The 26649-nt window shown below is 36.1% G+C and overlaps 1 protein-coding gene across 5 annotated transcripts in view; it reads left to right on the top strand.

The window, feature by feature from the left end:
• Positions 1 to 26649, top strand: part of PTPN4 (protein tyrosine phosphatase non-receptor type 4) — a 229593-nt gene that overhangs the window by 146132 nt on the left and 56812 nt on the right. For all 5 annotated transcript variants that reach the window (XM_078070673.1, XM_078070674.1, XM_078070670.1 and 2 more), the window contains 3 exons: positions 11174 to 11237; positions 14968 to 15140; positions 23333 to 23401. In XM_078070673.1, coding sequence (XP_077926799.1) covers positions 11174 to 11237; positions 14968 to 15140; positions 23333 to 23401 — 306 coding nt within the window. The remainder of the gene's footprint in view (positions 1 to 11173; positions 11238 to 14967; positions 15141 to 23332; positions 23402 to 26649) is intronic.

Raw genomic sequence — 26649 nt, 5'->3', positions numbered from 1 at the left:
TTATGTTGTGTTAATCACCATACATTACATCAATAGTTTTTGATGTAGTGTTCCATGATTCATTGTTTGCATATACCACCCAGTGCTCTATGCAGTACGTTGCCTCTTTAATACCTATCACCAGGCTAACCCATCCCCCCACCCCTCACCCCTCTAGAACCCTCAGTATTTTTTTCTCTGAGTCCATAGTCTCTCATGGTTCATCTCCCGCTCCAATTACCCCCCCTTCATTCTTCCCCTCCTGCTATCTTCTTCTTTTTTGTTTTTTTTAACATATAATGTATTATTTGTTTCAGAGGTCCAGGTCTGTGATTCAACATTCTTACACAATTCACAGTGCTCACCATAGCACGTACCCTCCCCAATGTCTTATCACCTAGCCACCCCATCCCTCCCACCCCCCACCACTCCAGCAACCCTCAGTTTGTTTCCTGAGATTAAGAATTCTTCATATCAGTAAGGTCATATGATACATGTCTTTCTCTGACTGGCTTATTTCGCTCAGCATAATACCCTCCAGTTCCATGCACATTGTTGCAGATGGCAAGATTTCATTCCTTTTGATGGCTGCATTAATTAATATTCCATTATATATATATACCACATCTTCTTTATCCATTCATCTGTTGATGGACATCTTGGCTCTTTCCATAGTTTGGCTATTGTGGACATTGCTGCTATAAACATCGGGGTGCATGTACCCCTTCGGATCCCTACATTTGTATCTTTGGGGTAAATACCCAGTAGTGCAATTGCTGGGTCGTATGGTAGCTCCATTTTAAACTCTTTGAGGAACCTCCTTACTGTTTTCCAGAGTGGTTGCACCAGCTTGCATTCCCACCAACAGTGTAGGAGGGTTCCCCTTTCTCTTCATCCCCGCCAACATCTGTCGTTTCCTGACTTGTTAATTTTAGCCATTCTGACTGGTATCTCATTGAGGTTTTGATTTGGATTTTCCTGAGGCTGAGCGATGTTGATAACTTTTTCATGTGTCTGTTGATCACTTTTTCATGTGTCTGTCTTCTTTGGAAAAATGTCTGTTCATGTCTTCTGCCCATTTCTGGATTGGATCATTTGTTCTTTGGGTGTTGAGTTTAGTAAGTTCTTTATAGATTTTGGATACTAGCCCTTTATCTCATATGTCATTTGCAAATATCTTCTCCCATTTTGTCGGTTGTCTTTTGGTTTTGTTGACTGTTTCTTTTGCTGTGCAAAAGCTTTTTATCTTGATGAAGTCCCAGGAGTTCATTTTTGCCCTTGCTTCCCTTGCCTTTGGTGATGTTTCTAAGAAGAAGTTGCTGCGGCTGAGGTCGAAGAGGTTGCTGCCTGTGTTTTCCTTTAGGATTTTGATGGACTCCTGTCTCACATTTAGATCTTTCAACCATTTGGAGTCTATTTTTATGTGTGGTGTAGTTTCATTCTTCTGCATGTGGCTGTCCAATTTTCCCAACACCATTTGTTGAAGAGACTGTCTTTTTTCCATTGGACATTCTTTCCTGCTTTGTCAAAAATTAGTTGACCATAAAGTTGAGGGTCCATTTCTGGGTTCTCTATTCTGTTCCATTGATCTATGTGTCTGTTTTTGTGCCAGTACCATACTGTCTTAATGATGACAGCTTTGTAATAGAGCTTGAAGTCCGGAATTGTGATGCCACCAGCTTTGCTTTTCTTTTTCAACATTCCTCTGGCTATTTGTGCTCTTTTCTGGTTCCATACAAATTTTAGGATTATTTGCTCCATTTCTTTGAAAAAAGTTGATGGTATTTTGATGGGGATTGCATTGAATGTGTAGATTGCTCTAGGTAGCATTGCCATCTTCACAGTATTTGTTCTTCCAATCCATGAGCATGGAACGTTTTTCCATTTCTTTGTGTCTTCCTCAATTTCTTTTATGAGTATTTTATAGTTTTCTTTTTTTTTTTTTTAAGATTTTATTTATTTATTTGACAGAGAGAGACACAGCGAGAGAGGCAACACAAGCAGGGGGAGTGGGAGGGGAAGAAGCAGGCTTCCCCCCGAGCAGGAAGCCCGATGCGGGGCTTGATCCCAGGACCCTGGGATCATGACCTGAGCTGAAGGCAGACATTTAACCATCTGAGCCACCCAGGTGCCCCATTTTATAGTTTTCTGAGTACAGATTCTTTGCCTCTTTGGTTAGATTTATTCCTAGGTATCTTATGGTTTTGGGTGCGATTGTAAATGGGATCGCCTCCTTAATTTCTCTTTCTTCTGTCTTATTGTTGTTGTATAGGAATGCCACTGATTTCTGTGCATTGATTTTATATCCTGCCACTTAACTGAATTCCTGTATGAGTTCTAGCAGTTTTGGGGTGAAGTCTTTTGGGTTTTCCACATAAAGTATCATATCATCTGCAAAGAGTGAGATCTTGACTTCTTCTTTGCCGATTTCGATGCCTTTTATTTCTTTTTGTTGTCTGATTGCTGTGGCTATGTTGAGTAGCAGTGGTGATAGTGGACATCCCTGCTGCGTTCCTGACCTTAGGGGGAAAGCTCTCAGTTTTTCCCCATTGAGAATGATATTTGCTGTGGGTTTTTCATAGATGGCTTTTATGATATTGAGGTATGTACCCTCTATCCCTGTACTCTGAAGAGTTTTGATCAAGAAAGGATGCTGTACTTTGTCAAATGCTTTTTCTTCATCTATTGAGAGGATCTTATGGTTCTTGTTCTTTCTTTTATTAATGTATTGTATTACATGGATTGATTTGCGGATGTTGAACCAACCTTGCAGCCCAGGGATAAATCCTACTTGGTCGTGGTGAATAATCCTTTTAATGTACTGTTGGAACCTATTGGCTAGTATTTTGGTGAGAATTTTTGCATCCATGTTCTTCAAGGATATTGGTCTGTAATTCTCCTTTTTGATGAGGTCTTTGGTTTGGGGATAAAGCTAATGATGGCCTCATAAAACAAGTTTGGAAGTTTTCCTTCCATTTCTATTTTTTGGAACAGTTTCAGAAGAATAGGTATTAATTCTTCTTTAAATGTTTGGTAGAGTTCCCCTGGGAAGCCATCTGGCCCTGGGCTTTTGTTTGTTGGGAGATTTTTGATGACTGCTTCAATTTCTTTAGTGGTTATAGGTCTGTTCAGGTTTTCTGTTTCATCCTGGTTCAGTTTTGGGAGTTTATACATCTCTAGGAATGCATCCATTTCTTCCAGATTATCTAATTTGCTGGCATATACTTGCTCATAATATGTTCTTATAATTGTTTGTATTTCTTTGGTGTTGGTTGTGACCTCTCCTCTTTCATTCATGATTTTATTTATTTGTGTCCTTTCTCTTTTCTTTTTGATAAGTCTGGCCAGGGGTTTATCAATCTTGTTAATTCTTTCAAAGAACCAGCTCCTAGTTTCGTTGATCTGTTCTACTGTTCTTTTGGTTTCTATTTCATTGATTTCTGCTCTGATCTTTATTATTTCTCTTCTCCTGCTGGGTTTAGGCTTTATTTGCTGTTCTTTCTTCAGCTCTTTTAGGTGTAGGGTTAGGTTGTGTATTTGAGACCTTTCTTGTTTCTTGAGAAAGACTTTTATTGCTATATACGTTCCTCTTAGGACCGCCTTTGCTGCATCCAGAGATTTTGAACAGTTGTGTTTTCATTTTCATTTGTTTCCATGAATTTTTTTAATTCTTTTTTAATTTCCTGGTTGACCCATTCATTCTTTAGTAGGATGCTCTTTAGCCTCCACGTATTTGAGTTCTTTCCGACTTTCGTCTTGTGATTGAGTTCTAGTTTCAAAGCATTGTGGTCTGAAAATATGCAGGGAATGATCCCAATCTTTTGGTACTGGTTGAGACCTGATTTGTGACCTAGGATGTGATCTATTCTGGAGAATGTTCCATGGGCACTAGAGAAGAATGTGGATTCTGTTGCTTTGGGATGGAATGTCGTGAATATATCTGTGAAGTTCATTTGGTCCAGTGTGTCATTTAAAGTCTTTATTTCCTTGTTGATCTTTTGCTTAGATGATCTGTCCATTTCAGTGAGGGGGGTGTTAATGTCTCCCACTATTATTGTATTGTCGATGTGTTACTTTGCTTTTGTTATTAATTGGCTTATATAATTGGCTGCTCCCATGTTAGGGGCATAGATATTTACAATTATTAGATCTTCTTGTTGGATAGACCCTTTAAGTATGATATAGTGTCCTTCCTCATCTCTTATTATAGCTTTTGGTTTAAAATCTAATTTGTCTGATATAAGGATTGCCACCCCAGCTTTCTTTTGTTGATAAATGGTTTTCCACCCCCTCACTTTCAATCTGGAGGTGTCTTTGGGTCTAAAATGAGTCTCTTGCAGACAGGATATCAGTGGGTCTTGTTTTTCTATCCAATCTGATACCCTCTGTCTTTTGATTGGGGCATTTAGCCCATTTCCATTCAGGGTAACTATTGAAAGATATGAATTTAGTACCATTGTATTGCCTGTAAGGTGACTGTTACTGTATATTGTCTGTGTTCCTTTCTGGTCTATGTTGCTTTTAGGCTCTCTCTTTGCTTAGAGGACCCCTTTCAATATTTCTTGTAGGGCTGGTTTCGTGTTTGCAAATTCCTTTAGTTTTTGTTTGTCCTGGAAGCTTTTTATCTCTTCTTCTATTTTCAGTGACAGCCTAGCTGGATATAGTATTCTTGGCTGCATATTTTTCTCATTTAGTGCTCTGAATATATCATGCCAGTCCTTTCTGGCCTGCCAGGTCTCTGTGGATAGATCTGTTGCCAATCTAATGTTTCTACCATTGTAGGTTACAGATCTCTTCTCACGAGCTGCCTTCAGGATTTTCTCTTTGTCTCTGAGATTCGTAAGTTGTACTATTAGATGTCGGGGTGTTGACCCATTTTTATTGATTTTGAGGGTGGTTCTCTGTGCCTCCTGGATTTTGATGTGTGTTTCCTTCCCCAAATTAGGGAAGTTCTCTGCTATAATTTGCTCCAATATACCTTCTGCCCCTCTCTCTTTCTTCTTCTTCTGGGATCCCAATTATTCTAATGTTGTTTCATCTTATGGTATCGATTACCTCTCGAATTCTGCCCTCGTGATCCAGTAGTTGTTTATCTCTCTTTTTCTCAGCTTCTTTATTTTCCATCATTTGGTCTTCTATATCACTAATTCTGCCTTCTGCCTCATTTATCCTAGCAGTTAGAGCTTCCATTATTGATTGCATCTCATTAATAGCCTTTTTTATTTCGACTTGGTTCGATTTTAGTTCTTTTATTTCTCCAGAAAGGGTTTCTCTAATATCTTCCATTCTTTTTTCAAACCCAGCTAGTATCTTTAAAATCGTCATTCTGAACTCTAGTTCCGACATCTTACTAATGTCTGTATTGATTAGGTCCCTGGCAGTCGGTACTGCTTCTTGTTCTTTTTTTTTGAGGTGATTTTTTCCATCTTGTCATTTTGTCCAGAAGAGAATAGGTGAGAGAACAAAATGCTAACAGGGTAACAAAGACCCCAGAAAAATATACACTAAACAAATCAGATGAGACCTGAAACCGGGGGAAAAGAAAGGGAAAGAAAGAAAAAAGAAAAAGATAAACAAACAACAAAAAAAAGAATATGATCAAATATGATCAGGCTGGTGCATAGATCAGTGCCACACACTAGATTTTGGGCGTATTTTGTTCTGTCAAAAGAAAGTGACTCCCAAAATTTTAAAGAAAGAAAAACTTATATATGTACAAAAATAAGGGTAAATACAATGAAGGGATGGAATATGATTGTAAAGATGAAAATTATAAAAGATTTTATAAAAGGAATTGATAAGATAAGAAGTTGGTTGAAAAAAGAAAGAAGAGGATTTAAAAAAAAGGGAGAGAATGTGAGCAGGCAGGAGGCTAGAACAAAGCCATACACTAGAGATTTAGAGTATATTTTGGTCTGTTAGAAGAAACTGTATCCCAAAATTTTAAAGAGAGAACAACTTACGTATATATATACCAAAAATAAGGTTAACTACTATGAAGGGATAGAATATGACTCTAAAGATGAAAATATTTTTTTATTATTATGTTAATCACCATACATTACATCATTAGTTTTTGATGTAGTGTTCCATGATTCATTGTTTGCATATAACACCCAGTGCTCCATGCAGAACGTGCCCTCTTTAATACCCATCACCAGGCTAACCCATCCCCCCGAAAAAAGACTTTTTAAAAAGGGGATTGATAAGATGTTGGTTGAAAAAGGGAAAAAGCAAAATTCAAAAAAAAGAAAAAAAAGAAAAAGTTAAAAAAAAAAATTAACTTTGAAAGACTAAAGAATCATGGGAAAAAAGCCATGAATTCTATGTGCGGTATTCCCCTAGCGCTGGAGTTCTGCCGTTCTCATTGATTGGTAAACTTGGTCTTGGCTGGCTGTTCTTGCTGATCTTCTGGGAGAGGGGCCTGTTGCCGTGGTTCCCAAATGTCTTTTCCGGAGGCGGAATTGCACCCCCCCCTTGCTGGGTCCAGGCTAAGTAATCTGCTCGGGTTTGCTCTCGGGAGCCTTTGTTCCCTGCAAGCTTTCCGTACAGCTTTGGGGGACGAGAGCGAAAATGGCAGCCTCCCAATCTCTGCCCTGGAGGAGCCGAGAACTCAGGTCCCTGCTCCTCAGTGAGCCCCCAGAGAAAAGCAGTCAGTCACTCCCGTTTCCCTGGTCTCCGGCCGCACTCCGTGCTCACCCGGCCTGTGACCGAGCGTTTTTATTTCTGGCACCCGACCCGGTGTGGAGTCTCCAAACCCAGCAGATCCCTGTGGTGCGCTCCCGTGCCGCTTCTCCCGGGGGAGGAAGGGGAGTCTCCCCGGATCTGCCACTTGTTGGGTCCCTGCTGGAGGAGCAGTGGCCTGACTGTGCCGTGGATCACAGTTTATGGCAACCCCGAGCTGAGAGCCCGCTCCTTGGCTCCATCTCTGCAGCCGGCTTCCTTGCTGCAATAGGTGGGAGCTCTGCTGCACTCAGGCACCCCCGGTCTCTCTGTGACCCCGAGGGTCCTGAGACCACACTGTCCCAGTGCAGGTTACACCCCCCACTTAGCCACTGGAGCGGTGTCCTTCAGCAGAGCCAACTTCTAAAAGTTCTGATTTTGTGCTCTGCCGCTCTATTACTTGCGAGTAGCGGCTGACGGAGGCCCCCTCCCCCGCCGTCTATCTTCCCGAATATCACCTCGGATTCACTTCTCTGCGCGTCCTACCTTCCAGAAAGTGGTCACTTTTCTGTTCAGAGTTGCTGCTGTTCTTTTCTTCGATCTCCTGTTGAGTTCGTAGGTGTTCAGAATGGTTTGATTCCTATCTAGCTGAATTCCTGGGACCAGATGAAATTTAGGTCTCCTACTCCGTTGTCCTCCAATTTGTTGTGCTTTGAAAGTAGGTATTATGTGATTTCTATTCTTTCAAATTTGTTAAGGTGTGTTTTTTGGCTGAGAATATGATCCATCTTGGTGAATGTGTCAAATGAGCTTGAGAAAAATGTAAATTTTCATATTGTAAGAAGTAATCTGTAAAGGTCAGTGATATCCATTTGATAATATTATTGAGTTCAACTATGTCCTTAATGATTTTCTGTGTGCTGAGTTTGTCCATTTCAGATAAAGGGGTGTTGAAGTCTCCGAATACAATACTGTATTCATGTAGTTCTGTCAGTTTTTCCCTCTTGTAGTTTGATGCTCTGTTGTTAGTTTCATATTCATTAAGATTTTATTATGTCAAAAAAAAAAAAAGATTTTATAATGTCTTCTAGGAGAATTTACCCCTTTAGCATGGTGGAATGCCCTGCTTTATCCTCAATAACTATTTGCTTTAAAGTCTTGCTTTTTGAAATTATTAGAGCTACTCTTCTTTGCTTTCATTCTTACTTTTTTGAGATATAATTGACATATAACATTATATTAGTTTCAGGTGTACAATAATGATTCAGTATTTGTATATATTGCACAGTGGTTATCACTGTATATCTGGTCAGTATTCATCACTACACATAGTTTACAATTGTTTTTCCTTGTGGTGATAACTTTTAAGATCTGTCCTAACAACTTTGAAATATACAATACAGTATTATTAACAGTAGTCACCATGATGTACATTATATCCCTAGTACTCCTGCTTTTTATTAATTAGTCTTAGCATGGTATATTTTTATACATTTGTTTGCATTTAACCTATATATGTTTTTATATTTAAACAAAATACTGTTTAAATATTTTTACAATGTCTTAAAAGACAATGTCTTTTGTTATATTTAGCCCATTGACATTTTAAAGGATTTTGATATATTTGTATTAATATCTGACATATTCATTACTGTTTTCTATTTGTTGCTCTTGTTCTTTGTTTCCATTTTTTGTTCATTTTTTCTGCCATTCTTGTTTTAATTGAGCATTTTATATGATCTCATTTTCTCTCCTTTCCTAGCTTATTAGTTTTACTTCTTTTTTTTTTAGTGGTTGCTCTAGAGTTTGCAATTATATTTACAGTTATCCAAGTCTACTTTCAAACAATAGTATACCATGTCACAGGTACTGTGAGTACCTTATAATAATGAGGTAATACTGGGGCGCCTGGGTGGCTCAGTCATTAAGCGGCTGCCTTTTACTCAGGTCATGATCCCAGAGTCCTGGGATCGAGCCCCGTATCAGGCTCCCTGCTTGGCGGGAAGCCTGCTTCTCCCTCTCCCACTCCCCCTGCTTGTGTTTCCTTTCTGGCTGTGTCTCTCTCTGTCAAATAAATAAATAAAATCTTTAAAAAAAAATAATCAGAGAATACTAATTTCTTCCTCCTGTCCCTTGTATCATTGCTGTCAATCATTTCACTTATATATAAGCATATATAAGTATATAATTGTATATATAGGATAGGTACATAAACATACATAATTGCATACATTTTTTATTTTAGTGTTTTGAACAAATTATATGTTAGATCAGTTAAGAATAAGAAAAATCAAGTTTTTATTTTACCATCACTTAGTCCTTCAGGGCTTTTCCTTTCTTTATATAGATTAAAGTTTCTGGCCTATATTATTTTTTTTCCTTTTAACATTTCTTGCAAGGCAGGTCGCGTTCCAACAAATTCCCCCAATTTTTATTTGAGAAAGTCTTCATTTCTCATTCATTTTTGAAGGATAATTTTACAAATATGAAATTTGGGGTTGATGGTTTTTTTCTCTCAACACTTTACCCACTTTCTTCCTGCTTCATGATTTCTGAGAAGCTGGATTTAACTCTTCTTACCTTTATTTCTCTATAGATAAGATGTTTTTTCTTCTGGCTTCTTTCAAGATTTTTTCTTTATTTTTAATTTTCTATAATTTAAAAGTGGTATACCTAGGTGTGGTTTGTTGTTTTTGTTTTTTTTTTAAGATTTTATTTATTTGATAGAGACACAGCGAGAGAGGGAACACAAGCAGGGGAAGTGAGGGAGGGAGAAGCAGGCTTCCTGCCGAGCAGGGAGCCCGATGTGGGGCTCAATTCCAGGACCCTGGGACCATGACCTGGGCCAAAGGCAGACGCTTAACGACTGAGCCACCCAGGCGCCCCCCTAGGTGTGGTTTTTAAGGCATTTATCCTGCTCGTGTTCTCTGAGCTTCCTTGACCTGTGGTTTGGTATTTGATGTTAATTTGGGTAAGTTCCTTAGTCATTTTTGTTTCAAACATTTCTTATGTTGCTTTCTCTTCTCCTTCTGGTATTTCCATTACTGTATGTTACTGTATGTCACATCTTTTGTAGTTGTCCCACAGTTCTTGGATAGTCTGTTTTGTTCTTTTTTAGTCTTTGTTCTCTTTGCTTTTGGGGTTTTTAGGATTTTATTGATATATCTTCTGCCTTAGAGATTATTTCCTCGTCTGTGTCCAGTGTACTAATAAGGTCATGAAAAGTATTGTTTCTGTGGTAGTGTTTTTTACCCATAGCATTTGGGGGGGGAGGGTTGGCTTTCTAAGGAAATCTAATGATTTCCATCTCTGTGCTTACATTGCCCGTCTATTCTTACATGATTTTTACTTTATCCATTAGAACCCTTAGCATATTAATCATAGATGTTTTAAATTCCCAGTCTGATCATTCCAACATCTCTTCCATGTCTGGTTCTGCTCTGTCTCTTCACATCGTGTTTTTGCCTTTTGGTATGCCTTATAATTTTTTGATAGCCAGACGTGATATTCCAGTAAAAGGAAGTGTTATAAATAGGCCCTTAGTAATCTTGTTGTGAGGTGTACGGGGATGGCAAGTGTTCTGTATCCTATGATTAGCTCTCTGTTTTAGTGAGCCCATGCCTCTAGACTGTGAGCTTCACAATCTGTTTCTCTGTGTTTTTCCTCCCTGCTAGGTGGGATAGGATGGCTAGAATGAGCTGATTAGGCTTCCTCAGGTTGGTTAAGCTCTGCTAATACCCGAGCAGGTGAGGATTTGGTGAACTAGTTTAAAAAAAAAAAAGAAAAAAAGAACAGAGTGTATTTCAAAATGGTTCCTTTTCCCCTTCCCTTGCTGGAATCCCCAGGGTATTTGTGTCTGGTATTCACCGTGGGAATCTGGTTGGGCTTCTCGAGGTAAATTTCACAATATTACAGGAGGCCGTTCCTCCTCCATAACTGGGTCCCTCTGGAGTTTTTCAGTCTTGAATTTGTCCACACGGAGCCTCCAACAATTCTTAAATTACAGTTCAGATTCCTCTGGCACTGGTTCCTCTGGCAGTTTCTACTCGCTGAGTCTCTGCTCTGGTAAGCTGCAGTTCTTTGTATTCACCTGTTAGTCTCTCAAATCTTGGGAGCAGCAGTTCCTGTGCCCTCCCCTCTCTTAGGAATCCAAGAAGAGGTGTTGATTTCTAAGCTCCTTACAGAACCAGAAAACTGCTTGTAGTTCTTGGTATATCTCATTGGTATATCTTGAAATTTTAATTTGTGACATGTGTTTTTTTGTATTTCTCTAGATACAAAGTTGGGAAAGGTATAGTTCACAGCAAATATTCTGATAAAACTTTCTTCAATTGAGTATATAGATTCTAATTATTTTTTCATGAAGCACCAGAATCTTTAGATTTCTTATGTAATGTGTCTATATATGATTGAATGTTTAGATGTTACTGAAATACAGTTAAAAGGTTACTTTTTGCATTATTTTCTTAAGTTAATGTTTTTATTTTTATTCAATATTTTAAATACTCCCATTCATTCTCTTTTTATCCAGGTTGAAGATTGTAAAAATTTCTTTCAAGTGCAAACAGTTCTTTATTCAACTTAGAAAAGAAGTGGTGAGTAGTGATCTAATAATTATTAGTATAAATGAATATACTTATAAATATTTGTATAAATATAAATAACATTTATATAAAATAAATAATATTTACATAAATGAAGTCTTTAAGAAATGAAGTCATTCATGGCTGATCTTTTAGTATGAGTGAAAGTGTTACTAATATTGTTGATAACTGCCTCGTGAGTTAATTGCATTTCATGACAATGTTTATTTATTTCAACAGTGTCACTGTGGTTCTGATTTAAAGTACTTCTATATATCCATTTTGCTCTCTTTTGAACTTTGAAACTGATCTCAATCGTGATGTTCGTTGTCAGTTGCCAGGGCCTATTCATGAGGCTGGTAACTGAACATTTTATATATATATACATATATATTTTTTTTTTTTTTCCCTCCTACTAATCTGAAGCACTTCTTTTCCTATGCAGTTCATTTTATTTTAGGGAGACTGAGTGTTTAGTTTTGTTTCTAGTTCATGAATGTATAGTACGTTTCCTCCCTTTATGGGAATGGTGATATCCTTTTTATATATTAAATACAACACACTGAGTTATCATGGAAAATACAGTGTTGGAAAGAACTTCACCTTGTTAATGATTTTATCTATTTAATCAAAATTAAAATAATTTATCCTTAAATTATTTCTTAGAAATCTTAACAAATTAATGCAGATTTCAAGATGGTTGTGTGTGCATATATGTGTAAAATGTATTTGAAACCTTAAAAATATTGGAGTCAGCTGCATTTTATCAGAGGGTGATGATCTAAGTGACTATGATTTATCATTTATACTCAAAAATATAAAAGTTTTTTTCTATAGTTTTATTGAATTACACAGAAAAGTATACAAATATTAAGGATAGTGTTTGGTAAGTATATAATAAATATATAATACTAATATTGTAGAACATTACTACCACCTTAGTATTATTGCTAATGGAGCTAATGCCCATTTGTGTCATTAACCTTCCTGAGAGGTAAATACTCTTCTCATTTGTATCACCATGGATTAGTTCGCTTATTTTTGAGCTTTAAAAAATTGTCATACATAATGTTCTCTTTTTGTCTACTATCTAACCTTTACATTGTGAGTTCATCCATATTTTTGCACATAGCAATAGTTTTTCTATTGCTCCATGGTATTATATTAAGTGAATATACCATAAGTTACTCATTCTTACGTTAGTGGACAATTTTGGCATTTCCAGGTTGTGGCTATTATGACTAATGCTGCTAATGAACATTTTTGTACATGTTTCAAAACATCTTATCTGGAAACGAGAGAACAAATATTTTAAATTATTATATTGGTAGAAGGCAACGTAGAAGTCAATTTTTCTAATTTTTTTCCTATTAATAGTACTATCATTATTACCAATAATAGTTGTGGTATTTAACATTTATTGAGGTCTTACTAGATAATTACACAGCTATTTTCATATCTTTTAATCCTCACAACCATTCTCCAAGGTAGTATATCATTAGGAATGTGTTTAGTCACAGATAACATCAACAAAAGTCATCTAACAACTGATTAAAGACGTATATAGTCATAGTCTACAGAATGTTGCCTTGTTAATGTTTCTCTCTGAAACAGCTCTTTATTTTTAAATACCCAAACTTTATAGAAACTACTTCTCTTTCAATACAACATTTTGTATCTATTGTATACAAAATGTGGAGGGTGGATTTTATTGCAAATTTGTTACAGATTGTCCAAATACAATTAGTAGAAAGTCAAAATCACACAGAATTTTTGAACTATGCGATGTGTCAAAAGAACGTATATGATTCTTAGATCGGCTCTTCTACTGAGAGGCATTACTGCATACTGCTCTGTGTAAGACCTCTGTCATTTTGCATTATTTAGGGAGTGTGGTGCAACATGTAAACTATTAGTTAGTGCGTACAAAGCCACTGTTAAGCATAATTAAGAATTCTTCGGTGATCAAGAAGTAGGTATTTTAAGCATATTATCTTTTAGCATAGTAGTTTAATGTTTATACATGGGTATCTTACTGTATTTTAGTTACAGAACTATCTTCATATCTTTTGATAGGCAAACATTTAACAGGACATAGAAGAAAAACTAACCTTAAAAGATCAATAACCTGGACTGTGTTAAAATTAAAAACTCTGTTCATCAAAAGATATCGTTAAGGGAGTGAAGTAGGGGTGCCTGGGTGGCTCAGGTGGTTAAGCTTCTGCCTTCGGCTCAGGTCATGATCCCTCGATCCTGGGATCGAGCCCCGCACCGGGCTCCCTGCTCGGCAGGAAACCTGCTTCTCCCTTTCCCACTCCCCCTGCTTGTGTTCCCTCTCTTGCTGTCTCTCTGTCAATTAAGTCAATAAATAAAATCTTAAAAAAAAAAAAGGAGAGTGAAGTAGATGTATATAGTACACAGACAGACAGACACACACACACACACACACACACACACACGCACCACATCCTTGGTTATATATCCAACCCAATTCAAAAATATGCTACTGACTTGAACACGTACTTCAGAAATGAGGACATGCACATGGCCAGTAACATGAGAAGGTGTTGAACCTCATTAATCATCAGGGAAGTATAAATTAGAACCAGAATGTGATACTTCTACACATCCACCAGAATAGTGTAATGAAAAGATTGATAAGTGAGTGGTTGGTGAATATGTGGAGGATATACTGCTGGTGGGAGGGGGTATATATTGATCTAACTATTTTGGAAAACTGTTGGGCATTATCTACTGAAGATGAACACAAATATCTTATGATCCAACAACAGAAATGCACTCGCGTAGCAGTATTTTTATATCCTCAAACTGGAAACATCAAATGTCTATCAATAACAAATGGATAACTAAACCAGTATATTCATATGATAGAATATTATATAGAATGAAAATGACTTTCACAACCATATGGATGAATATAGAAATATAATACTGAACAAAAGAAATCAGACCTAAAGAAATGTATGTGTGATTCCATGTATATAAAGTTCAAAAACAGGTATAATCTATGGTGATAAAAGTCAGAAGAGTGATTACCTTTTCAAAGATAATCTCATAGAAAGGGGGCACAAAGAATACTTAAGAGTTGCTAGTAATAATCCATTTCTTATTCTGGTTGGGTTTTAAATGGTTGCACTCATTGTGTGAAAACCAGAGCTGTACACTTAAAACGTGTGCCTTACTATATATAGTTTACTTCAGTGAAACCATTTAAATATTAATTTTTGCCAAACTTTTAGAGAAAAATGATTCTGTTATGTTGCTGCTTACTTTAAAACTTGAGTTGCATAATAGTGTTCAGAAGTACTGAATGAATATTCCTCGGTATTGACAATCTAGATAGATTTATAAATTTCAAATTATTTTTAATAGGTGTGATAGTATATCTTAAAGCTTAATTTATGGGCCAGGATTATACCTTGAAATAGAATTACAGCTAGTAAGCTTTGAAAATAGATATATATCAGTTTTTAAGCTTATTTCTAACTATGTTCTAAAATAAAAGTCCTGAGTCATAATATTACAGAATGAGGTGAGATCCACATTTTGCAAACCTTTCCATTTATTTTACTGCTTTTTTATTGGATAAGCAAAAAAGGTACTGTGCTACAAGGATTAGTTGTTTGTAAGGCTAGAATATTTATCTGTAGAAAGTAAACTAAATGGAGCATTAGACCCTGATGTTTTCCTGGTATTCTCTGCATTTTGTCATTTATTACAGCATGAATCTAGAGAAACATTATTGGGATTTAATATGGTGAATTACAGAGCATGCAAAAATTTATGGAAAGCATGTGTAGAACATCACACATTCTTCCGTTTGGACAGACCACTTCCACCTCAAAAGAATTTTTTTGCACATTATTTTACATTAGGTTCAAAATTTCGGTACTGGTAAGTATTGCTTATGCATTAATGCTTTGTTATTGTATTTTTCCTCATTTTAAAATAAAGGTCTGTTTTAATCAATCTTAGAATGTTTATAATTCGTACACCCCTACTGAATCAAACTCTCTGGAGCGTGGACCCTATAGATCAGCAAAAAGTTCTAAAGGTTCTTGTGATTTAACCAGATGGAGAAACCACTTCCATTGACTATATTTCAGATCATTATTTTCTAAAGTAAATTAATCATATTTAATTATTTATGTTCTAGACATGTTATGAATTCCATTGACTTTGTTAAATATTTAAAAGAAAACTTTTCTTTGTTCTAAGACATCTTTATTTGTAAAAGCAAAAGTGTCTTCTGCATGAGCGTATAATTGCCAGTTTCACTATCCAAAAGTAGAATGTTCCTATGAAACCTTTTGTAAGCCAAATGGCGTGAAGAAGCCATTACCATTAATTTATATGGAAAAATTATTTCGCATTTTCAGACCCCAAGAATCACCTCTCATAGGACACATCTTGCTAACAAATGCACAAAATAAATTGAGAGGAAGCACAGATACTCAAAGACACAATTCAAAGTTCTGGTGGCTTAATGCTGAGATGCTGAGTGTACTTCATTGGAAGGAGCTTTGTGGGGTGCTCTCACTGCTTGAGGTGTGCGCAGCCTCTACAGTGGCTTGCTACAAAACAAATGCTGAACGCTATTTTGTCCCCTTTTTTGTAAAAGCAGAGTGGCATAACACAAACTTTGAAAAAGTGGGGGATAACTGTACTTTGCTTTTTTATGAATGAGTTTGTTAAACCCTTTGTTATAAAGAGTTCAACCAGCTATTATGCAAAAATCATATTTAGTCATTGAACAATAACCCCAGATTCCTTTTCCTAAAACTGTCTTATTTATTCTTGATAGCTTTTATTTTTTCCTGAAGGAAAGTCTTTGAGGGATAATTCTAAATTTGGAGAAGTTCTGATTAATTTTGCCTCTGGAATTCTAAAAAGATCCATGAAAGCTAGTTTTTAAGTGCAACCTGGTAAGAATCACATAGCAAAGTCATTCATAATCTTCTACTAAAACAAATGTTATCCATTTCTGTTTCTGCTTCACAAAAGATTTTCCATCTTCAGTAAATAAAACCTTTTATCATTATGTGTTAGATTAATTCATGTTATATATTCATGTAGAAAATATTTAAATGTGGCCCAGAAAAGATATATATTGTAAATCTCAAACATTTATAAATGCCCAATTTGTAATCTCAGAAAAAATAACAGTATAATGCTTTTAATATACTGTTAAAAATATATGCCCCCCCCAAAAAGCCCCCAAATTCAGTGGCAACACTTAAACAGAATTAGGAAACTTTTAACCACAAAAATGGCACAGCAGATTCTTAAGTGGTGTCATGTTTAACTCTTCTATAACCTTCCTAAAAGCAATTTTGAGAAAATTAAAGTGATGGTACTCGTAAATTTAAAAATAAATAGACTGATGGGGCATCTGGGTGGCTCAGTGCGTTAAGCTTGTGACTCTTGATCTCAGAGTCATGAGTTCAAGTTCCGCACTTGGCTCCATGCTGGGTGTGGAGCCTACTTGGATGGATGGATGGATGGATGGATGGATGGATGGACAGACGGACAGATGGATGGATGGACGGACGGATGGACTGGGAGAGCGAGTATTATTAGATCATTGGTGAAAGTCAAGAAAAAAATAAAAAAGCCTTATCTAAATCTCAGGAGGGGCAGAAGAAATCTCCATTGAGAAAATAGTGTAGACCATAACAGTGGTCCCTCAATAAACTTAATTAATAATTAAGTGACCGTCAGGGTTATTATCTAAGGACTACACTTATCTTTAGCAGAATTCTTCCTTCCCTCTGTCCTTGAAAATATGACATATACATAAATGTACACACACCATTTCTTTTAGGCAACAAAGAAATGCATAGAATGTAGTAACCTGCCTTCAACTGTAATTCACACTGGTGTCAGATACAATGAGAAAAAAATCAAGGATTTTACCCAATCTATACCACAGCAAACAATATCTAGTCACAATGACAACAAGTACAAAAGACAGTTAAAGAAACCAGTTTGGGAGAAAAATCACTGAAACAGAATGAAATTTCAACCACAGAAGTTAATAAAAACAAGCTAAAGAACAATCTAAGAAAAAAATATTGGCAGGGTGAGAAGCAATACCTGCCATTGAGGCTGTTATTGCCCTTGAGAGATTATGGGCCTAGTACTAGCAGATTTTATATTTTTAAACAGCTTTATTAAGGCATAATTGGTGTACAATAAGCTACCATATTTAACATCTAAAATTTGATGTTTGGAGATATATTTACATCCCTGAATCCATCACCATAATCAAGATAGCAAGCATATCCTCCCCCATTTTTCCCTTATGCTCCTCTGTAACCTCTTTCTTCCACCCTTCTTTGTCCCCATGCAACCACTGATCTGCTTTCTGTCTCTATAAATTGGTTTGCATTTTATAGGATTTTATATAAATTGAAACATATATGTTACATACTCTTTTTAGTCCAGCCTCTTTGATTCAGCATAATTATTCTGAAATTCATCCATGTTGTTGTCTGTATTGGTGGTTAGTTTCTTTTTATCGTGGAGTATAATTCCACTGTATAGATATATCACAATATGTTAATCCATTCACTTGCTTATGGATATTAAGTGATTGTTGTTTCCCCATTTGGGTTGTTTACAGGTTTGAGCTATTACAAATAAAGCTGCTGTGAGCATTCATGTAGAAATATTTATACGGTTTAACTTCCCTTGGTTAAATACCTGTGAGTGGAATGGCTAGATTATGAGGTAGATGTATGTTTAACTTTGCAAGAAACTGCCAATCATTTTTTCAAAGCGGTTTTTACCATTTTATGTACTCACCAGCTGTCAGAGTTCCATTACATTTTCATCAGTGCCTGTTGTTACCTCTTCTAAAGAGTTCACAATTTTGATGAAATTTAATTTACCATTGTATTCTTTCATGGATCTTTCTTTTGTGTCATAGCTAAGAAATCTTTGCCTAGCCCAAGCCTGAAAAGATTTATTCCTCTGTTTTCTTTTAAGAGTTTTATAGTTTTAGTTCTTATACTTAGATCTGTGATCCATTCGGAAATAATTTTTGTGTGAAGTATATACAAAAGCTATATAAAGTTCATTTTTTTGCATACGGATAGCCAGTTGTTCCACCACCATTTTCTGCAAAGATTACCCTTTCTCCACTGAATTGCCTTTGCCCCTTTGTTGAAAATCAGTTTTCAGTATTTGTGTGGACTTATTTTTGGATTTATTTATAAGTCTTAAAGTATAGTAGTATTAGTCCTCCAACTTTGTTCTTTTTAAAAGTTGTTTCAAATGTTTTAGGTCTTTTGCATTTTCATCTGAACTTTAGAACTAGCTGATCAGTTTCTACAAAAAAGACTTCTTAGGGGGGCGCCTGGGTGGTTCAGTCAGTTAAGTGTCCAACTCTTGATTTCGGCTCAGGTCATAATCTCCGGGTTGTGGGATGGAACCCCACGTGGGGCTCTGCGCTGGGCATGGGGCCTGCTTGAGATTCTCTCTCTCCCTCTCCCCTCTCCCTCTGCCTACCTCCCCACTCCTGCTCACGTACAAAAGTTTTTATTCAGGTTTTCTCTCTCAAAAAAACAAAACAAAACAACAACAAAAAAACCCACTTCTTGGATTTTAATTAGGATTGTGCTGAAACTATAGATCAATTTCAGGAGAATTGACATCTTAAAAATATTGAGTTTTCAAACTCATGAAACATGGTATGTCTTTTACTTATTTAAGTTGTCTTTTACTTCTCTCAGTTTGTAGTTTTTCAGTGTACAGGTCTTTCACAAACTTACAAGTTTCACAGGTCTATGCTAAATTTATCCTTAATTTCTTGAGGTCTTTTTAAATTTTAATTTCATACTGTTCACTATTAAGCAGAAATGCAATTGATTTTTTTTCTTTTTTTTAATGTTTAGTGAGACCTTGGTTACCTCACTTATTGTAGGAGCTTTTTTGTAGCTTCCAACAGATTTTCTACCTAGAGGATAAAGGCAGTTTTAATTCTTCCTCTCCATTCTGATCCTTTTTATTTCTTTTTCTTTCCTTATTCCCCCAGCTAGAATCTCCAGTACAGTGCTGAATAGAAGTGGTGAGAATAAATATCCTTGTCTTTTCCTTATCTTGGGAGGGGGGGAGATATTCAACCTTTTGCTATTAAGTACGATGCTAGTTGTAGGCTCTTCATAGATGCTGTATATAATGCATGTTGAGGCAGTTCCCTCTACAGCTCATTTGCTGGAAGTTTTTGTTAGGATTGGATATTGGTTTTTGACAAGTGTTTTTTCTGCAGCTATTACAAAGATTATATGGTTTTTCTTTTTAATTTGTATGATGAATTACATTGAGTTTCAAGTGTTAACCCCACCCCACATTCCTAGGATAAGCCCCATTTGGTCATGATCTGTTATCCTTTTCCTATGCTGTTTTATTTAGTTTGCCAAATTTTTGTTTAGAATTTTTACATCAATGTTCATGAAGGATACTGCTCTGTAGTTTTCTTTTCTTGTAATATCTGTGTGAGGTTTTGGTGTCAGGGTAATTTTGGCCTCACTGAATGAGTTGGGAGTGTTCCCTCATTTTCAATTTTCTAGAAAAATTTCTGTAGTGATGGTATTATTTCCTTTTTAAATGTTTGGCAAGGGATGCCTGGGTGGCTCAGTTGGTTAAGCATCTGCCTTTGGCTCAGGTCATGATCTCAGGGTCCTGGGATCCAGCCCTGCGTCGTGCTTCCTGGTCAGTGGGGAGTCTGCTTCTCCCTCTTCTTCTGCTGCTCCCCATGGTTGTGCTCTCTCTCACGCTCGCTCTCTCTCACTCTGTCTCAAATAAATAAAATCTTTAAAAAAAAAATGTTTGGCAGAATTTACCAATTAATCCATCTAGAGCAGAAGTTTTGTTTATAGGAAGCTTTTGAGCAACACATTCAAATTCTTTAATAGATATAAAGCAGTTCAGGTTTTCTTTCTCTTCTCAGTGAGCTTTGGTAGTTCATGTTTTTCAAGGAATTTATCTCTTCCCTCTAAGTTAATGAATTTTTTGGCATAAAGTTGATGGTATTCTTTTTAATAATAATGTGAACCACTCTTTGTCTACCACGTCCTAAAGAAAAAAAGTGACTGAAAAATATTAAACTTACCCAGTTTGCCGTTCAAGTCTAAAGCCAATAAACATCAAATATACAAAACTTCAGGGAATATAACATCTCTGAGCCCATCTGGGGAAAAAAAATTTTTTTAAGATTTTATGTTTAGGTGATCTCTACACCCAATGTGGGGCTCTAACTCACAACCCTGAAATCAAGAGTCACATGCTTTACTGACTGAGCCAGCCAGGCACCCAGAAGAAAACTTATTTTAAGATAAGTCAACATGACTCAAAAAGAATCTTGGTAAAAGAAGTAAGAATAAAGGTTAGAACTAATCCTTGATAACTATCATAATTATGACTATAGAACAGAATTAAAATGCTATAAACTTTGATAAAGTAAAAGTGACAGTATAAGAAAATGAGGAAGCAAGGGACTAGTGGAAGTATGAGAATCCATATTAACAAAAATTAAATATTAATAATACCAACTCCTTAAGGTTTTCCTAATCTCTCTTTCTTTATATATGAATAGCAGTCATTGTCTTTCTTTTAGTTCAAGGGAAATCAGTTTAATACTGTTTTCATTAAGAGTGGGATATATAGCATAATCATTTTGTTAATAGAATTATGTCCCTATTTATAGCATTTTTTATGTATAGACAGAGAGTTTTAGAATGATTTTTACCTGCTGATAATGGAGATTATTTCTTAGGGATAAGACTCTGGCTAAATTTGGGGGTCTTACTGTTTTTTAATTTAATTTAATTTTTTTTAATTTGGGGTTTTAAAAAAATCTTCTTGTTTTGCTTTCCTATGTTGCTGAAATTACTTATAATGAGCCCGTATTCTTTTACGAATTGTCATTTTCTCATTGTTCTAAAAATAAGTATCTTACTCTCAGAATTTGGTGTTCTTAGATTATGGTACAGTTTTGCATTTTGTTCTAATAATAGTAATATTAAACCCTAAAAAACAATATTATGGATAATATGAAATATTATGTTCCCTCATATTTCAATTTTACCTTTATGTTTTTGTTACAAAATTCAACTTGTTAATCCAGCCTTTTGAGTAATAGTGTCCCATTTGAATCCTCTTTACTGGTAAATTATCAGTCAGAGACACAGAAAGTCCTTTTGATTTTTCAAATAAAAGCAGTTTGAGGGAATTGGTTACACAGGTATTAGAGAGGCTGTCAAAACAAAAGGGAGAAGGAGGGTTTTAGAGAAGGAAACAGGAAGAATGGGTAATACTTAAGGATTGGAAACTTGTGTTACATCTAGGCCGGTGTCCATAAGCCTAAACCTGCTATTCCGTCGTTAGAGCCACTGTCACTGTTGGTTCTGGGTCTGCCCGAGAGGGGCTGCTTTGATCAGGGATGGTACACACCGTCTAGAAGGTGCTGTTTCTCCCAGTGTTCTGTTCCCACTATTGTTACAGCAGCCACCAGCGTCTGTCAGTCTTCCTTTTGACTTCCTCTACTTTCTGATCTCCCACCAGAAAAAAAGTAGAACCTAACAGAAAGCCAACTCACAAAGAAACCTAGCAAGCCTCCTACAAAACTTAGCTGATCACAGGAGGAGGATTGAGGCCCATGACAGCTCAGTTCACGTTAAATTAAATTAGTGTATATAAGTAAACCATATATGTTTATAGTTGTAAAAGTTAAGTTTTATGTTTGTAATCCTTATGAACTTTTAAAACATAGCCAAAATACCTTTTAATCATCAAAATGATTAATAATCCTGTAATTGAGGAAGGAATGGCAGCATGACAAATGTTTATCTGGACACGGTCCTATCCCTAATGGGTATGCGTTAAATAAATATTTTTTTCCCCTCATAATAAGCAGTGGTTGGAAATACTAGAACTTTTGTAAGACTTAAAATGTTGATATATTATTTAGACTGAGAGATGGAATTCAGATATCAGAGAATTTATTAATTCTACTCCACCAACCTACTCAAATACACACCTTTATTATCTCTCTTGCAAAATACCCAAGGGATTAAAATCATTGTTGTAATGTGGAAATACAAAATAATAGTGAACCTCAGTTTGTTACCTTTTTCACAATTGCAAGTATACTTTATCCTTCTTAGAAGAAATATATTTTCTTAAGAAACTTCAGTGTACCTAAGTTTAAAAATCATGGTTAGGTTTCTGACTTTTCCATTAAAACTTCAACAGATGGACCATTCTGTTCACATGTATCCATACTTATCCATGGAAGATGATCTTAAAATTTCTTACTTTGCTTTGGAAACCTATATTTGGCTGTTCTTATATGAATTATACCTATATGTGTAAATGGTTACATTTGATATACTAGACATTTATGTCTATTCACACTTAAATAATGTGATACGTCAAGTAGCAAATTCTCTGAGAACCAAGTTTTTAGTAACAGATTTGGTCTGAACACATTGCTTTACCACAGAGGAGGCTCAGTTTCCATGCGTAAACTGTGTGCTTGCTAGATGGATCGGCTTCAGGACAAATTGCTTATAGTGCACAATTTGCAACCATATTTCTGTCCTTAGTTCCTTCCTGTATACAAAAGTCTGGAGTTGCCTATGTCTGGACAAGGAAGGATTTGAGGATATAAACAGTCTTCATATCTGTGATCATCAGTAGACAAGAAAGAAAAGCCCAAGAAAAGAGCAAGAATCCTCCAGATTCCCCATGTTTCAGGTCCTTCATCAAGGAGTAGTAGAGACACTAGCTAAATCACAGACCCAACCTATGATGTGAGAGTGATAGTCATTCTCAAATAAAGAAGTATCTGAAAATGGAGTGTCTATGGAACACATCGTTGTTCATTAGTGGAAGAGCCATAAATAAGCTTCATCCATTCAGGTAGAACTGGAATTTAGTCCAGTCTTTTCTTATCCTCTGCCCCCTTTTCTCTGCTAGAAATTTGTCTCTTACGAAGTTGTAATATAATCATGTTGTATGTTCTTATTTTATCTTAGAGTTCTCTTTAAGATTTTATTATTGTGCATGTTTATGTATTTCAGTGGGAGAACTGAAGTCCAGTCAGTTCAGTATGGCAAAGAAAAAGCAAATAAAGACAGGGTATTTGCAAGGTAAGCCACCTCTATTTCAGTTCTGAATTGTTTTTAAAAGATTAAAATTACTAAAAACCCCTTTTCCAAGTGTGATTACAGAATTATCACATGATCCTTTATTTAATTAAATAATAAGTTATGTTGAGGGAGTAATGAAATAATTTGTCTAGTTTATTCATTCCCTTTTTTTGTTTTTTACTTGAGTGAGATAAATCCTGTGCCAAGCATTATAGTTCTGACGAGGCTGAATCAAGTATTATATTATTAGTGTAACATTTTGTTAGAAAGTTCATTTCCTTCATTTTTTAAAACATTTTTGAAAAACATAATGATTGATTTCATATAGTATTTAGTCCATTTCTGTATTTCTTTAAATCACATTGTTAAGAAATAGGTTTATTTTTTTGGGTGCCATTTAGTTATCTTGATATTTTTAGGAGCTGTTTATAACCAGTTTGCTTTTTAACAAGTGAAATGACATAGTCAGGTTTATGTTTTAGAAAACAGGTTTATGAGCAGTTGATGGAGAATGGGTTAGAAGTAAGGACTCAATACTAAGAAACCAATTAGAAGGTTATTGCGGTAATCCAGGTGAAAATAACGAAGGCCTGAACTAAAACAGTGGCGATGAAATGGAAACTAGGGAACAAATTTGGGAAACATTTTGTAGGTAGAACTATAAGAAGTTGTTAATCAATTAGATGGAGGTGTGTTAGAGACAGGAGTATCTGGGAAGACCATCAGATTTGAGTGACATAAAATGGACAAGGGGATACAGGAAAGAGAACAAATTTGTATTGGAAAAAGGAGTTAAACTGGCACAGGTCTAGTTTGAGATGTGTGAGCAACAGTCTTAACAGGATTATCCAATAAATGAAAGGAGGAAGAATGACCAAATTGGTGGCAGCAAATATTTATCAAAGACCTACTCTACTGAGCATTGTGTCAGGCTCTGGGAATACAGTGAAGAACAAAATACACAACTTAGTCCCATGGAGCTTAAATTCTGCTTGGTGCAACAGATATCTGATGTAAGTAAAGGACTGAGGCAGCACAAGGCCATGGAGCTGGAGCCCACTTGTCATGTTGGAGGAAGAGTAGGCAGGCCAGTAATGGGCCAGAAAGAACAAGGCAGCGCTAGAGAAAGTGGTTAAAGGGGAAGATAGGTAGCAGCCAGAACTTGTATGACCCCATGTTAGAAATGGTAAGGACTTTGGATTTAAGGGCTGAGATCCTCCCCTGGAAGGAGTATAAACTGACTTGCATTTTTAACAATCTGGCAGAGTTGTCATGTTTTACAGTGGTAAACTGAAATATTTACAAATACCATGATTTCTAGGATTTGCTTCAGAATAATTGGGGTGAGAGGGTTCCAGTAAATGGTAGGGAGGAAACAAGATTGACATGATGATGATTGTTGAACCTGGGTCCTGAGTGCAGTGTTTATTAAACTATTCTCTATACTTTTATGTTTGAAATGTTCCATAATAAAATATGGGAGTGGGTGGGGGATCAGTCTGGCTGCTGTGATGGAATCAACTGTATGGGGATGTGAGTGGACAGAAGATAGCCAGTGTATCTAATAGTGGCTAACATTTATTTTGTATTTATCTGTGCCAGGCAATTTTTGTGTATGATCTCACAATCCCCATAATTCAGTGAGGTAAATTCCATTACAGGTGAGAAAACTGAGCACAGCGCATTTGAATAATTTAACTGAGATAGTAAGGGATGTAGCAGGATTCTCATGCAGGCCTCCCAGTTCTTACCCACACTTTTAACCTCTACAGAACAGTTCTTGCTGTTCTGCATGAGATAGGTGAACGCTTGGCTGCCTTCCTGTCTCAGAGCTGTGAAGAATGACTTCCTTTATTGTCTGTCTCCCCCACTAGAATGTAGGCTCTATGAGGGCAGGAGTTTTGTCTGTTTTATTCACTGCACTGGCCCCAGCTCTTGTAGTAATGTGTGCGGTATGGTAGATGTGTTTTAAATGAAGCAGTGTTTTTTCAGTGGAAATGGCTTATAGAGGATAAGTCCTTAAATTAAAAAGTTCATCTGCTTGGTGTCTGCTGCCATTGGAGGCATAAAAAATTAATTATAGAATTTTGCTTTTGGTTTTACTTTAATTTTTTGCTCTTAGTCTTCATCAAAAAGACCTTCCTGTTTTGTGTTTCTTGAGTAAAAGGAGTTTTTGTTTTTCTCTTTTTTCTCTCCAAAAGGAGAAATTGCTTTATTGTTTGTTCTACTTATATAAGTGATACTTCATTATTTTTTTAAAATCCCAACATGCCAATACTTACGTGGCTGGGAAGATAACTATGATCACAAAGATGGCTCTCTCAGGGAGAGGCTTGTAAATTACACTCAGGCCATTCTGACCCCTGTGATTTCCCCAAACATGGGAAACCCAACTGGGTTCAAGGTTTCCCTGTTTAAAAAGGGAAAAATTCCAACATGCCAAATAATATAAAGAAAAATCATGACCCAACACGATTATTTAAAAAAAATTGGGGGGGCACCTGGGTGGCTCAGTTGGTTAAGTGTCTGACTCTTGATTTCGTCTCAGGTAATGATCTCAGGGTCCTGAGATATGGAGCCCCACTTTGGGCTCTGCACTGGGCGTGGAATCTGCTTAAGATTCTTTCCCTCCCTCACCCCTCTCCCCCCCTTAAAAAATTGGTACTTACTATTCATTACTATTACTATATTTTGCCATGTATATCCTCACAGAGATGTGTGTGTGTATATATATATTTATTTCATTTAAAAATTATTTCATACTTTTTATTGCTTATTTTTTCACTTAATGTATTATAGGCATTTTCTTTTATATTGAAAAATCTAGTCATTTATGTCAGTAAATCTTTAAACAGTTAAATCCTTTTATCCTAAAGTGTAGATTTAACTTTATGATTCTTCCTTTTAACCTGTCACTTCCTTGCTTCTGGAGTTGGAGTCACTGCTAAAACTATCTGACTCTTTGCCAGTACTATATGCCTTGAATGCTTATAAAGATAAATAATAAAGGCTATTTCAAGTTCCTTGGAGTAAGGACATTTGAAACAAAAAATTAATCAAACATGATTTTTATGTGTTTGAATAATAAAATTTACGTGCATTGTTTTTCTTCATTCCTGGCTTAGCCTCATCCTCATTTGTCTATGAATAATCTATCCAAAAGGAAGACTGTCAGTGACAATGCCTTGAAGGATTTAGCTGGTCAGGGCTAGATAGCATTTTGCTGTGATAAACTTACTTGAATTTGA

The sequence above is a fragment of the Halichoerus grypus genome, chromosome 4 (assembly GCF_964656455.1).
Source record: "Halichoerus grypus chromosome 4, mHalGry1.hap1.1, whole genome shotgun sequence".
Classification (NCBI taxonomy): Eukaryota; Metazoa; Chordata; class Mammalia; order Carnivora; family Phocidae; genus Halichoerus; species Halichoerus grypus.
The sequence above is the reverse complement of the archived record's forward strand: the minus strand, read 5'-3'. Positions and strand labels throughout refer to the sequence as shown.